This window comes from Talpa europaea (genome assembly GCF_964194135.1).
Source record: "Talpa europaea genome assembly, chromosome: 7".
Lineage (NCBI taxonomy): Eukaryota > Metazoa > Chordata > Mammalia > Eulipotyphla > Talpidae > Talpa > Talpa europaea.
The window spans coordinates 62,805,609-62,820,805 of NC_140074.1; the positions used below are offsets into that span (position 1 = coordinate 62,805,609).

Consider the following 15,197-nt stretch of genomic DNA (forward strand, 5'->3'; position numbering starts at 1 on the left):
TGGTACCTTACATGGTAGAAGGTCTTTGCAATGTGATTAAGATAGGGAGATTATTCTGAATTATCCAGATGTCCCCAGTGTGATAACAAAGGCCTTATACAAGGGAGACATGAAGATCAGGGTTAGAGAAAATATAAGGATGAAAGCAGAAGTTAAATGGATGAACTTGAAAGACAGAGGAGGGGACAATGAGCCAAAAAATGCAGGCAGGCTCTAGGAACTGGAAAGGACCAGAAAGTGGATTCACCCTGAGGGCCCCCAAACCTACTGAAACAGATTTATACTTCTGATAGTAAATTCACATTTAAACCACTAAGTTTGCAGTAATTTGTCATTCCACCAATAGAAAATTAAAATAAATCACAAAATACAGTAGAAAAATTAAAACATTCCTATTCACAAGAGAAGAAACCACCACCATACTTCAAATATGCTGAAGCAAATCTAACTAGAAATGTTCAAGATTCAAGTGAAGCTTTTTTTTTCTGAAGGATAAAATAGAAGACTATAAAGAGAGAAAGCCACATTCTTAAATAGAAAAACACAAAAGTGAGAGGGTGTCAATTCTCTACTAATTAATCTATACATGGAACACACTTCAAATGACAATTCCAATAGACCTTCCTGGAAATTCATAAGTTCACATTTTCATTCAAGGAATCTTTAGAAATTTCTTAACATGTGCCAAACAAGCTTTAGGAGAAAGGATAAAATGGTGGGAAAATAAAGTCCCTGCGCCTAAGAAAATTCATCCTAGTGAGAAAAGCAGTAAATAAACAAGCAAACAATGAAACAAAATATATAATCTTGTGCTGCTGTAAGACATCTTATGAGGATAGAAAGGATGGTCAGGGCAAGCCATAAAAGTGATATGTGAGCAGAGACCTGAGATATGAATAAGTCACCAAGAATGGAGGAAGAGGGGTCAGTCAGAGGATCTCCAAGGTCAAATTTATAGTTAGAGGAATCAGTTCAGTACACTCAATGCACAGAAAGCAATTACTGCCAAATTCCTTTGGGAAAATTACAAGAATAGCAAGAAAAAGAAATTTGAAAGGAAAATATTGAAAGAAGACAGAACTAGTTATCAGTAACTACAATAAAGCTAGAACAGCATTTCTCCGACCTTTTTTATTACAGTCCTACAAGGAGCCTTTTAAAACATTTTACCCTAATTTCTCACCCTCTATAAAGTTGTTACCATAGATATGCTACAATATTTTATGTACTATTATGTTTATCTATGCTTCATACATAAAAAGAAAAATAGTTTTCACCTCCTGAAAAACCAATTTTTGCCCCTTTGTGAGTAACACTGCCCTGCTAAGGACAATAACACCCCTAATGAGAATGCTAGAGTAATTAAACAGCCTGTTACTAGCAAAGGAATAAACAACTAGAACAATAGGACAGAGTAGAATCCACAAACTAAGCTAAGTACAGGGATTTCGAATCGGTGGGAAACAAACTGGGTTGGGAAATCACTATCCATATAAAGTAACGTTAGATTCCCACCTTCACATAACAGGCAAAAGTGATTCTAGCTCAGGTTTTCAGTTAAAAAAATATGCTAGAATAGGGTACAAAATATAGTTCTATAATCTTGGGTAAGTAAGAAAAAACTACTGGAAAATATGTTTCAACTTGACTAAATGAAATCTTAAATTTTCTTTATGGCAAAAGATGTGACAAACAAGTTTGAAAGAAAAATAACAAAAAACAAATGTAACAAATTTGAACAATTTTATGACTGAGCAAGAAATAGAAAAAGTGATTCATGGGAAAATGTAATTAGTTATAAATAATCAAGGGGTACAAATTAAAAAAAATAAAATATACTGTTCATTTGTTAGGCTTTCACACTTTATAAAATCATTATGTCCAGTGTTGGTGAATGTTTTGTGAAACAAGTACTCATCTACCATCTTTATTTTTCCATATAGTATCATTCAATGGGCCATACAAGTTTTGGTGAGGTAGTATGGCTTAAAAGGATGCTCTATTTTCGCCTAGATTTTCGGGCAACCCATTGACACCCCTTCTGACACTGGCATTTGCTTTTATACCTCCCTGTTCTGTTTCCACGGTTTTCTACATATACAGTAACTTTTTGTTTCAATATCAAATCATAGGGCAAACTTCTTTAAATAAGTTTTCATAGGCAATTAAACCTAAAATGCAAACTGTACCACCACTGTTCACAATTAAATAGAAGCAGCAACACTACTAGTAGCTATGACCAACCTAATGTATATATAAGGGCAATAAAAATTACGTTCATGGCAGTCATCTGACAATAACAATTGTAAGATTCAAAAAATATTAAAATGTGGGGAGGAAGTGGATGTGAGAATCAATAAAATATAATATACACAAGTAGATTAACCATAATATTCTCTGTAATAACAAAAACTTGATGGGAAAAAAATACCCTAAGTATCCTTCCATAGTGGGTAAGTTACAAATTACTTTGTCTTCACAGAGTGGATACTATGCTCCCCTTAAAAAGAGTAAGATTGCATGGGGAAATGTTCACAGATCATTATAAAGCCAAAAACAAAATAAGAAAACAAGATGAAGAATGGTATGTATATATACATATACAGATTCCATTTTTTTAGAAATGTATATACAAACATACATACACACAAACACACACACACACACATAAATACACACACAACACAACAGTATGGAAGGTCTACAACTTCTGTTCATGGGGAAAGCTAACTGGTTAAATTCAGTTCTGTCTCAAGCAAAGAGCCACTCCCATTGTGGATTCCCTCCCTTCCATTCAAGGGGCTTAAAATTTGAATCCCAGGCAGGTTGAACCTACGATGAGTTCACTGGCGAGAAAAGGATCCTCAAGTAGAGGACAGCTCTTACTAGGTCCCCTCCTACCCTGCTCTATGATTCTTCGCTATAGACAGTACATGTCCTGTTTTTCATACAAATATTCCTTCTTTGGTTCGTGATTAATGACCCTTTCTGTCTTATCTTTTTCTTTTTTCTCTACCCATCACACTAGTCTAACTTAGAATCCTGAAGTCAAAAAATTAGACCTGCAAGAATATCTTAAAGAAGAAAATATTTGGCTTTTAGTTCATCAAACTCTTTGAACCTTTGTCCCTGCTTCACCAATGTGGGTCAGCTACTCTGGGAAAAAGCAATCATTACTTTCTCAGTACTCCCACAGTACCCTGAAAATAACTTAATTTTATTTTATGCATTGGTATTATTGTTGATCCTTGTCTATCTCCCCACTGAACTGACTGCTCCTTAAGAAGACAATGTTTTGTTCAATTCCATACTCCATCTTTGTACTCCAGGACAGTGACTGGCCCAGCATTCCTAATTGTTTAAATGTAAACAGTTAGCAATAAGGAGAAAGCTAAGTAACTGATAACATGTTAGCACACTGGAATGCAGTCACTCTGAATAAAATATGGTTTCTGACTATTGTATTTAAGGTATTATGCTAGTTTTCTATGTACATTAACCTATTTAGTCCTCGTAAGAAACATATGATGTTACTCCTAATTTCATAGCTAAGGCAGCTTAGGCACAGAGAGGTTAAGTAATTTGCCCAAAGGCATAGCAACAGTAAGTAGCAGATCTAAGATTTGAATTTATAGCCTAATTCCTATGCCAAACTATTACCCATCCTTCCTCCCAAAATAGAGTATGTGACTTCAGCAAGAAAAAACTTATTTTTTGCTCATAATGGAAAGAGGAACAATAAGAATGGAAGACAAAAGGGAAGGCATGCCAGGTGGAAGAAATGACAAAGATAGAGTAGGTGGAAACGCTAGTATTCTAGAATTTATTACAACTTAGAGTTCCAGTGAGTTCAAGGATAATGATGACCCCTTATATTCAACTCTTTCCATACATTCTCCAAAACTGTCCTCATAACAACAAAAAAGAGCAAATAAAACTGATGTCATCAGAACTAGAACACAAAACACCAAAAACACTACAAAGGATGAAAAGTCTACAAGACATCAGGTAATGGCATGAGAAAGCTATTCCTTCTGGGAAAGAGGACCATAAAAAGGGAGGTAAAAGAACCCTCTGGAAATCAAGTGGTGATGGAAAAAAGAAACAAGGGCAGGGCCTCCCTGGTGGCGCAGCGGTTGAGCGCTGGGTTGCGAAGCTGCCCGCAGCCTCTGCGGCGCCGGTTCGATCCCCGGCTGCTCCCGGCCACCGGAGGAGGGTCCCACATGGCGCGCAGACCTCTCCTGCCGCCCGCTGCTCCCCTCAGCAGTGTACTTCGGTCCTTCTGCCTGCTCTGCTCCCCGCTCTGGCTCTGGTGAATTCTCTCACCCTCCCGCACTTCTGACTGTACCCAGTGCATGTATAAGCAAAACAAACAAACAAATAAATAAAATAAAACATGCCTCTTAAAAAAAAAAAGAAACAAGGGCAGGGGGAATGCAAAATCCTATGTAGCAAAAGAGAACCCCAAAATAGAAGACTACACAATTCATCCCACCTTTAACGGAAAATATTGAAAATATTCTTTAAAGAAACTGCACTTCATTTAATGACAGAAGAGGGCACTCTTAACTTAGAAATCTGGCTTGAACGACCAGTCTGTCTATGGAATCAATAGATAGAAGCAACTTTCATTTAAAAAAGAAAATTATTACAAAATAAGAAAATTATAATTAAAACATTTCAGTTCATGAAGAACTCTACATTAAAAATCCCCCACAAGCTAGGGGAAAAACTGTAACACAAACTGAAATAGATGTTCTCAAAGAAACATCACAAATGTGAAGGAAACACCTTGATTCAGATATTTTAAAAACTAAGAACAGAAAAGCAGGGAAAAAATAAAACAAAAGTGACTGAATTCAGGAAAGAAATAAAAAGGAAAAGACACTCATATCAGATATGGAGTTCAATTTTATGATAACCAAACAAGGATGATCAGAATGAAAATCTAATAAAGAGCCTTTAAAAACACAGGAAAACAGGGCCTCCCTGGTGGCGCAGCAGCTGAGCACTGGGCTGCGAAGCTGCCCACAGCCTCTGCAGCACCAATTCGATCCCCAGCCACCAGTGAGGGTCCCACATGGCGCGCAGACCTATCCTGCCACACTTGCTGCTCCCTTCAGCAGTGTATTTCATCAGTCTGCCTGTTCTTTTCCCCACTCTGGCTCTGGTGAATTCTCTCACCCTCCGGCACTTCTGACTGTACCCAGTGCTTATATAAATAAATAAATAAATCTTTAAAAAACAATTCTTTAAAAAAATACAGGAAAACAACCACAAAAAGTTAAGATGAGATTTTAAAACAGTAGAAAGATCAAAAATAAAGTACAGGCAAAAATCCAATATATTTATAATTAAGTCTCTAAAAGAAACACACCAGTACAGAATTAATACTCCAAACTATTACAAAATAACTTTACAAAAATAAGAAGACCCTAATTTATATACTGAAAGGGTCTACAAGATAACTGAAAGGTTCACCAACAACAATCAACCCTAAGACTTACCCAAGTAAAATTATTAGACTTTAAAGATAAAGAAAAAAATCCTCATGATCTTCACTTATAGAAATAAATAATAACCAAAGGTCAAAGAATGAGGCTGCATCAGACCTCTCAAGAGCTATATTAAAAGATAACAAAAGAACTAAATTTTAAGAAAATTCAAATCAAAAAGTATTAACCAATATTTTTATATCCAGCCAGACTATCTTTCCAGTATCAAAGCCACAGGAAAACAACTTTAAATCTGCAGGAACTCAGGGAATACTGTGCTGTTGAAGAATCGACTAGAAGATGAGTTTCATTCAGGAGCTATAAGAATAAAAGATACTTTTCAAATAATGAGGGGCATAATACTGAAGAAAACTTTCAAATTTTTTATGAAGCAAGGATAATATAAACACTTAAACCTGATAAAGACAGTATACAAAGGGAAAGAAAACAGTACACCATTGTCACTTAGAAAATACTTAAAAAAAACTAAAACAAATTCTAAAGAAAACATGAATGAATAGAATCCAATGCAATGTAAGAAGTAAAGTACCATGACCAAGTAAATTTATTTCAGAGAGGAAAAGAAGAGGAGGGGAGAGGGGGAGAAATTTTAAATTATATCAAATTTAAAAGTTATAAGGAAATGAAATAAGAATAGCTTATTGTTACTTTTCCTTCCCATGGTATTAATGGTTATTTTATTTTATTTTTTTAAGATTTATCCATTTATGCATACAGCAGCTGAGGTACAAGCCAGAGATGCAGGGGGTGGGGAGGTTAGAGGATTCACCAGAGACAGAGTGGGGAACAGAACAGGCAGATGAAATACACTGCTGAGGGGAGCAGCGGGCAAGACAGGAGAGATCTGCCTTGCCATGTGGGTTGCTCCCTGGCCTGCCAGGGATTGAACTCGTGCTGCAGAAGCTGCAGATTGCTTCATAGTGCAGTGCTTAACCCCTTGCACCACCAAGGAGGCCCCTATTAATGATTATTTTAGACAAAGAAGTAATTCACCTTTTCTCTGATTTCAGCCTAAGAGTTGAAATCTTGGAGGCTCTTTGTACATGTGATCAGAATATAGTAGTCCTGAAAAGAATGAGGGGAACCTCCATAGTTACTGAGGACCCATTTAGTGGAAAGCTCTAATTCTAATAAATGTGTGCAATTTATACCCCATCGGTATGGTCCCAGCTTCCTAAATCAACAACAATGTCTTTTAAAAGCAAACACCCATTTTCCCTCAACATTTTTGGCAGATGTGTGGATATTCTATGCAAAATATATGCCAATTTCTGGCTTGACCAATTGCAAACCACATTGATGGTTTATAAAGAGAAGCAGCCATATTTCAAATATAACTCTTTCATTGGAAAATAACAGAAACAATATTAAATTATTTGTTGTCGTTATTATCTTTTGTTTGGACTTTGATTCTATGAACAGGAATGAGTTATAGGGGAAGTTTTATAAGGTCAACATAGATCTCAAATTATGCATGCTGTTAAAAACCCCACCTTATTCCTAAGCCACTTTAACAGTTCTGGCTTTTCAAAATGGGACAGAGAAAGCAGTGATTTGTTCCCCTCTTCTTTTGATATTTTTTAAATTTAGCAACACTATTTCAGCAATATCTAAATGTATGCCATCCTCTGCTAAAGAGAACAGAAAAATAAGCATTCTCTTATTCATAAATGACAAGGTTTTAAAGCCTCTAATTAGGAGCAGCAAAGATAGACAGTTGGCTTTGTAAGGTAAATATTGTCAGAAAAAAAAATGGCTACAAGTCAACTACTTTCAAAGCAAAGTTACTATTTTTATAACTGCCCTATACATAATGGTCTCATTTTATTATCCTCTAGTTATCCTTGATACACATTTACAGTTTCTCTTAAAGTGACTCAGAAGATATATATATTTTTTTAAGATATATTTTTCAAGTAGGCAACTTTACTATTACTTTGTTAAAATTTTTCTTAAGACAAATGTAGTATCTGATTACAACGATCATGAACTGTTTTAGACTAAATGCATGATAGTATTACAGAGAGAGGAATGGGGATGGGGTATTAAATCACCCATTCACCCATGCAGAGCAGATTCAAACAATTTCCTTAGCTCGGTTCCCTCAAGTTAACCTTCTAACAGAGAAGGCAACCTCTAATTTCAGCACAAATTCTTGTCATTCAACTGGCAACACAGAACGACTGCTCACTGGCTACTGATGAGAGAGAATGATCTTCAAGCTCAATGACACCAAATCTGTATCAAATTGGAGTTGAAAGAAGCATTATTTAGGAAACATTACTTGAAAGTCAGAGTTCTGTCATTCCTCCAAGTGATCTAAAATAACCTACTCCCACCCCTGAATCAAGCCAGACTTCAGGCATGAAGACCAACAGCCTTACAATGAATTTCTTAAAAACCACACCCTAGTCTGAAATAGATGGCAAAATAAAGCAATGATTAAATGCACTAAAATAAAATATACATGTGAAATACCAGGCAGGGAAAACACTAGGAAGATACTAAATATAGTATTTTCTTTCCATTTAGTCCATCACTTACAGCCACCTCACATCTCACATCCGTGTCTAGAGACAAAAACAAACTGTCCAGAAGTTCATTCCATTTGTACTTTTTAAATACTTTGGATCCTCACCTCACTTGGAGAGCACCCAAATCTCTAAGAGATATGATTCTTTAATGGATCACATAAGAGGTCCTCTCTCTTACTTGGTACATTTGCTCTGATCCAGTTTTCCTAGAATGCCTGTTCAACTTCAAACAAACTTCATTAAGCAGTGAAATATTGAAAATGCCACCATCTTCTAAAGATCATCTTCTAAAAGATAAGAGAGAACATATGCAAAGGTTGTACAACCTTAACAAATCATTTCACAGGCTAAGGACAAGTGAAACTGACATCTTAAGAGAAGACAGTTAAGAGAAGGAGGGTATTCAACTGTATCTGCTCCACGCCCTGGCTCTGCAGCTTCTCAATTGCATGACTGCAGCTAAGTTGCTTAAACCCTCTGAACCTCAGCCTCCTTATTTTTGAAACCAAGTAATCCAGTTTGCTTTTCTTACATCACAGAATGTTGAGAGAATCAAATGAAATAATTCGTATTTTAAAATCACTAAACTAATAAAGCTGTGATATTTTTAGAATGTTAATCCTATGATTTGAACAGTCCAATATTCTGAAGGTAAATTTATCAGTATCCAGAAAGCCTGAGAATAAGGGTGAATAAAAGTCAAAGGCCACGGACGAGAACTCTCAAAGCTAGAAGATGGCCAGAAAGCAGATGATCAGAAGAGGATGTTTGTTCTCACAAAAGACAGTAAATATTTCAAGAGCTACTCAGATGAGTAGTAAAGCAGTAAAATAATCAGAGAACAAACTTATAGAATAGTCATTTCATATCTCCCATGGTCTGATTCATTTCTTCAATGTTCCATTTTTTGTCTTCCTTTTGTATTTTTGACCAAAAAAAGAGGTTTGTTACTAATGAAAAAAGAACTCCCAGAGCATCCAGGAGTACCACAAATCATTTTTAAGAAAATCCAAATTTCCTAATAAGACTGTATAATTTCTACCATTAAGAAAAAGTTTAAATATCTATTAGAGAGAAGCTTTTTACAACTACCTCTTATGTGTATTTCTCCCAGAGTCTCAGCTACCTAAGAAATAATGTTGGGCCTCCCTGGTGGTGCAAGGGATTAAGATGCAACCTATGAAGTTACCCACAGCCACTGCAGCATGAGTTTGATGCCCCGGTCAGCCAGGGGGCAACCCACATGGTGCACATGGCGCAGCAGACCTCTCCTGACTCTCCTTCTGCTCTCCTCAGCAGTGTGCTTTGGTCAATCTGCCAGTTCTGTTCTCTGCTCTGTCTCTGGTGAATCCTCTCACCCCCTCCCCCATACCTCTGGCCTGTACCCCAGCTCTTGTATGCATAAATAAATCTTTTTTAAAAAAGATATAACAATGTTAATAAATTACTCTCCTGAAAATCAGAAGTTATAAGTTGATGGTTATGGATCAGAGCAGGCCACTGCTGACTTTCTCAGTAAAGGGCCAGATAATATTTTAGACTTTGAGGGTTGCATGGTCTCTGTGGCAACTGCTAAGTTCTGCCAATGTGGCACAAAGTCAGGCACTGCCAATGTGTAAAGTTAGCATTATACTCAAACTTTAATCTTCTGTAAAAAAAATCAGAATTGGCCACAGCATTTTAAATATCACTGACACAGGTAGTGCAAAGCAATTAGCTGGGAGCAAATATTCTTGGCTATAAATGGAAAATGTAAAAATATAGTTATGGGAGAGAACTTGAAGACCTATCCTCTTATCTTTACAATTATTATTTTAAAGATTTCATAAGGACAATGGAAATAAAAAACTGCCACATGTATGCATGCTATTTTTAGGAGCACCAAATATATGTATGTAAGAAATAGCCCATAAAATATACATCTGTACACAAACAGAACATAAAGCAGAAGTTCTGCCTGCATCGGTTCCATCGCAATAGTGATTTTCCCACTTACTGCAGTTAGAGTCTAATTCGGGGGAATATGGCAACATGAATAAAGGCATCTAGCTCCCACTTCCCACCCCCAATCCTGACAGAAGTGACTGAGAATAGTAAAAATGGGTCAAAATTTGCATTGGGGTTGGAAAGAAGGGTCTGCTGCAGAAACAGAAGATGGCCAGAAAGATGTATGATGTGGAAGAGACCAAGCAAAAGGAAGACACTGAGAACTATTATACATTGCAATATGTCTTCCAAGCAAAGGAGCATGGCCTCAAGTTTCAGAGGAAGGAACTGGAGGAAGACTGGGTGACTAGAGGCGAGGTGGCCAGAAGCAAGGTCAAGTGACTGAACAAAAAACTGATGAATGTTCCACATCAAACCATTTAGTCCTGTGTTTCCAAATCCTACCTGCTCATCAGAATCACCAGACACAGCAGATCTGAAGTAACACCAGACATCTGCACTTCTTTTAAATTCATCAGGCATTCTGCCCAAAAATAGATGACTAGATCAAGAAGATGTGGTACATATACACCATGGAATATTACTCAGCATTCAAAAAAGATAAACACATGCAATTTGCAGTAACATGGATAGAGCTGGAAGAGATCATGCTCAGCGAAATAAGCCAGAAAGAAAAAGAAAAATACCGGATGGTCTCACTCATAGCAGAAATCTAGAAAACTTAAATAAGGGACCAGGAAAAAGAATAACTATAAAAGAAAATATCAAAATCAACAAACAACTATGAACAAGAGACACTCTATGGGGGTAGGGAGTGGGGAAAGGAGGGATTGGGGTAAAAATAAGGGGGTTGTAATTGTATGGGGAATATAAAAATAAACTTTAAATTTAAAAATAAATAAATAAATAAATTCATCAGGCATTCTGATAGGCAGGCAGGATAAAAAGTACTACTACTAATAATACCAATCCTTCCTGAGCACACTGGAGACCAGTAACAGGGAAGGACATCTAAGGCGGAGTTATAGAGACAACCTGACAGAGAGCTTGGGTTTGCAGAAGGAAGGACTTGGCTCTGCCCTGCCTCTGCAGGTAGCAGCATCATAATGAAGTCAGGAAAGACTGAGCTGGCCCCCCAAGCAACAACTTCACTGCTCAAAATGACAAAGTGGTCAGAAATAAAGCTCAGCACAGTGGGCTTTCTCACGGCTGCTCCCCGAAGAATGCTGGATCATCCTGCAGGCAATAAATCCTTCAAGATGAAATCTGCGATAAGTATACTAATATTATCTAAAATAAAGTAAGATCAAAGGGAATGCCATCCATTTTATTATGAGGGAACTATCAGACCAGATAAAACTTTTATCTTCCAAGGATAAATAATCAAAAGGAAAGAAAAATTCTATGACATGATTCTACAAAAACAAGAGAGATCGTGCTTAGGAAACAAAGAATGAGCACATTTTTTGGAAAAAAAATATTGTACAAAGGAGAGGTAAAATTAGGCAGCATCTGTTTTGTACTTTCAGTAAAAAAAATTTTTTAAATGGATTCCAATGGATGAGGTAATGAAAGAATGTGATGGCAAAGAGAAAACTGGTTGAGAGTCAAAAAGAAAAGGGGAACCAGATGAGGCCAAAAGCCAAAAGGAAGTAAAAGTGCAACAACAACACTACAAGTGTGTTAGAAATAGTGAAGATGAGAGATGGTTATGTGTGGTTGAGAACACACTACACACTCACAGGAGCAGAAGAGAATGAGAAGGACATCAAAAAAGAGAAAATAGAAGACCGATGCCGAAAGTCAGGATATTTCATATAGTGGAATATGAAGAGTCAAAAAAAAGCAATCAGAGATTTAATGAAAGAAAATTTTTCTTATATGTAGGTAGCTAAGAGCTGAAGATATGGCCTCCCCATATGGTGCAGCGGTTGAGCACTAGGCTGCGAGGCTGCCCACAGCCTCTGCAGCACCAGTTCAATTCCCCAGCCACCAGCCACCAGCCACCGGCGAGGGTTCCACATAGCGCATAGACCTCTCCTGCCACGCCCACTGCTCCGCTCAGCATTGTGTTTTGTCAGTCTGCCTGTTCTGTTCCCCATTCTGGCTCTGGTGAATTCTCTCACCCTCCCACGCTTCTGACTGTACCCAGTGCTTGCATAAATAAATAAATAAATCCTTAAAAATAAATAAATAAATAAAAGCTGAAGATAATAAAACTCATAGGATACCAAGAAAACTGAAAAACATTAACATTTATATTCCACACCCCCAAGACTGAAGCTTCATGAGAGAAGGGCTTTCTGACTTCTTTGCCATAGAATTTTCAAACCTGAAACAATGACAAACACATTCACTCAATAAATATTTACCATGTATATGAATAAATAATTAAAGTCTTAAATTTCACACAAACTCCTGTGATACCCAAGCTTAAAAGTTAAATTACCTACATAGGATTTTTTCACAATCACACCTTCTTTAAATTCCTCTTTCAAAATTTTAAATTCCCAAAGTCAGCCACAAATGCCTGCAGAATTCCAAGAACAAACCATGCAGCCTAAGAATTTTATCTTTAATCAAATATTCATTCATTTGTGAAGAAAACAAAAAGACATTCTCATGTCTCCTCAGTAAAGAGAAGATAGAAATCATTGTGCAAAGAGCTACATTAAAAGAATGAAGAATCTCTGGTATGAAAGCACTGGCAGTAAGTTCTAAAACTAGTAAAACATATACCTGTTTAAATAATTGTTATAAAAATCACTATAAATCTATATGAATTTCTTAAAGTTGTAATACATGTTAAAATTAATTAATAATAAGAAGCTGGCAATAAAATACTATATTATATCAATAGCATAAGAGCAGAGAGGGGAGATGGAATAAAAGGGGGAAAAGAACACTTATTTCTTTATGCAGGGAGACATTAACATTATTTCCATCTTAACACTGGTAATCAAACAAATAAACATTTAAATGGAATCTTTTGGGGTTTTTTGTGCGTATTATAGAATGAAAGTAAAATCTATACTGCCTGAATTAGTGAAAAGGAAAACCTGGTATATAAAAAGATAGAAAGCAATGGGCTACCAAATCATATCAAAAAGAGAAAAAAAAATAACATGATGACAGAAGACAGGAAAATCATTTCACAACAACACAAATGTAAATTGCTTAATTTATCGACTCAAAAAAGATGTATGCCCAAAAAAGGTTCTCCACATCTGCTGTTTCCTAGAGTACATCTAAGCAATGTTATCCAGATAACTTTTAAGAACTAAAGCAGACAAAGGCAGATCATGTCGAGAGAAGCACAAAGAAATCAAGAAAATGAACAATACCATCAAAGTATAATTCAAGCAAAATATAATTAACAGGATAAAGTGAACCAATTGTTATTCATGAAAATTAGAATCTACAATTAACAGTCATGAAGATAAATATCATATCAAAGTGTGAAACAAAACTATTAAATTTCTTAGAGGAACTGAGAAAAACAGCAATACAATTAAGCAAACAACAAAAAACAGAAGTGATGGATAAATATAGATACCCTCTACTTTATGATCACAAAATTTAACCAAATAGTAAGCCCTAAGAAAATGTCAATAAATCCCCCCAAAGAATACCAAAATGTAAAAGACCAGAAATTAACAATGAAGTGTAAATGTTAAAAAAAACTACTACTTGTGTAACATATAATTAATCCTTCAATCAATGGGGAAATCAAAATAGCAATTATATAGTGCTTTGAAAGTAAGGATAAAGAGAACATATATTAACACACTCACAAATAATTCAACAATCAAAGGGAAAATCAGAATAGCAATTATATCATGCCTTGAAAATAAAGACAAAGAACACGTATCAATGCCTGAGGAATCGTGCCAAAGCACACATCCGGAAGGGAGAAAGAAGCAATAAAGACTTTTACTATCAAACAAGAAAGAATGGAAAGATGTCGAATTGTGCATTCAAGAATTTAATAATAGGACAATATAATTTAAGAGAATCTGGGAGAAGGGAATAATAAAAATAAGGGGAGAAATTAATGAGATAGAAAAAGAAAAATAACTTTTAAACCCAAGAGTTTATTCCTTGGAGAAAAGAACAGTAATAAAACAGAAATAACCCGAGCAAAGTAAATCAATTTTTATAAAGAAAGAGAAAAACAAAATTAGGAATCAGAATAACCTGGGGTTATATAACCTATAACCCAGGAGGAATTGCAAATAAATATTCCACATAATAGTCAATGTATTTTAAAATTTCAACCAGACATTTTTAGGAAAATATAAATTATAAAAATTGACTGAAGGAGGGTCTCCCAGGTGGCGCAGCGGTTGAGCGCTGGGTTGCGAAGCTGCCCGCGGCCTCTGCGGTGCCGGTTCGATCCCCGGCTGCTCCCCGGCCACCGGAGGAGGGTCCCACATGGCGCGCAGACCTCTCCTGCCGCCCGCTGTTCCCTTCAGCAGTGTACTTCGGTCCTTCTGCCTGCTGTGCTCCCTGCTCTGGCTCTGGTGAATTCTCTCACCCTCCCGCGCTTCTGACTGTATCCAGTGCATGTATAAACAAAACAAATAAACTAAATAAATAAAACATGCCTCTATTTAAAAAAAAAAAATTGACTGAAGGAAACGTAGGAATCATATACTGGCATAAAAAAAACTAAAGAAGATATTGACAATGTTATCAAAGAATTATCTTCTACAAGAGGTGAAAATAAAATGATCTTATGAGCAAATATGTCCAACTTTAAAGGAAGTGGATAATCCCAAAGTGGCATAAACCTTCTCAGAACATAAAAAATATGGAAAACTTCCCAATCATTTTCTTTCTTTTCATATATTTATTTATGCAGAGAAGAACTGGAGTGTAGGCCAGAGGTGTGGGGTATTGGGTGGAGATGAGAGAATTCACCAGAGACAGTATAGGGAGCAGAACAGGCAGATGTACTGAAATACACTGATAAGGGGAGATTTCTGCTGTGCCACATCTGAGTTAGCTCCCTGGCCAGGGATCAAACTCAGACTAAAAGGTGATAGTGCTTAACGCCTAGTCCAGCAGGGAGGTCCTCCCAATTGTTTTCAAAGAACCAACACAACTGTGATAATGAATCAGACACCCAAATGTGCAGGATCCAGAGGAAGAGAATGGCAAATCTTTACAAGAGCAGAGAGCAAAGACAAAACTAAGT

The 15,197-nt window shown here is 36.4% G+C and overlaps 1 protein-coding gene across 1 annotated transcript in view; it reads right to left on the minus strand.

The window, feature by feature from the left end:
• The window catches only part of SUSD1 (sushi domain containing 1), a gene marked incomplete at both ends in the record, with an annotated part of 88,399 nt that overhangs the window by 25,525 nt on the left and 47,677 nt on the right, over positions 1–15,197 (minus strand). Inside the window, 3 exon segments of the mRNA XM_084237804.1 lie at positions 8,079–8,086; positions 8,229–8,329; positions 8,332–8,337. Coding sequence (XP_084093930.1) covers positions 8,079–8,086; positions 8,229–8,329; positions 8,332–8,337 — 115 coding nt within the window.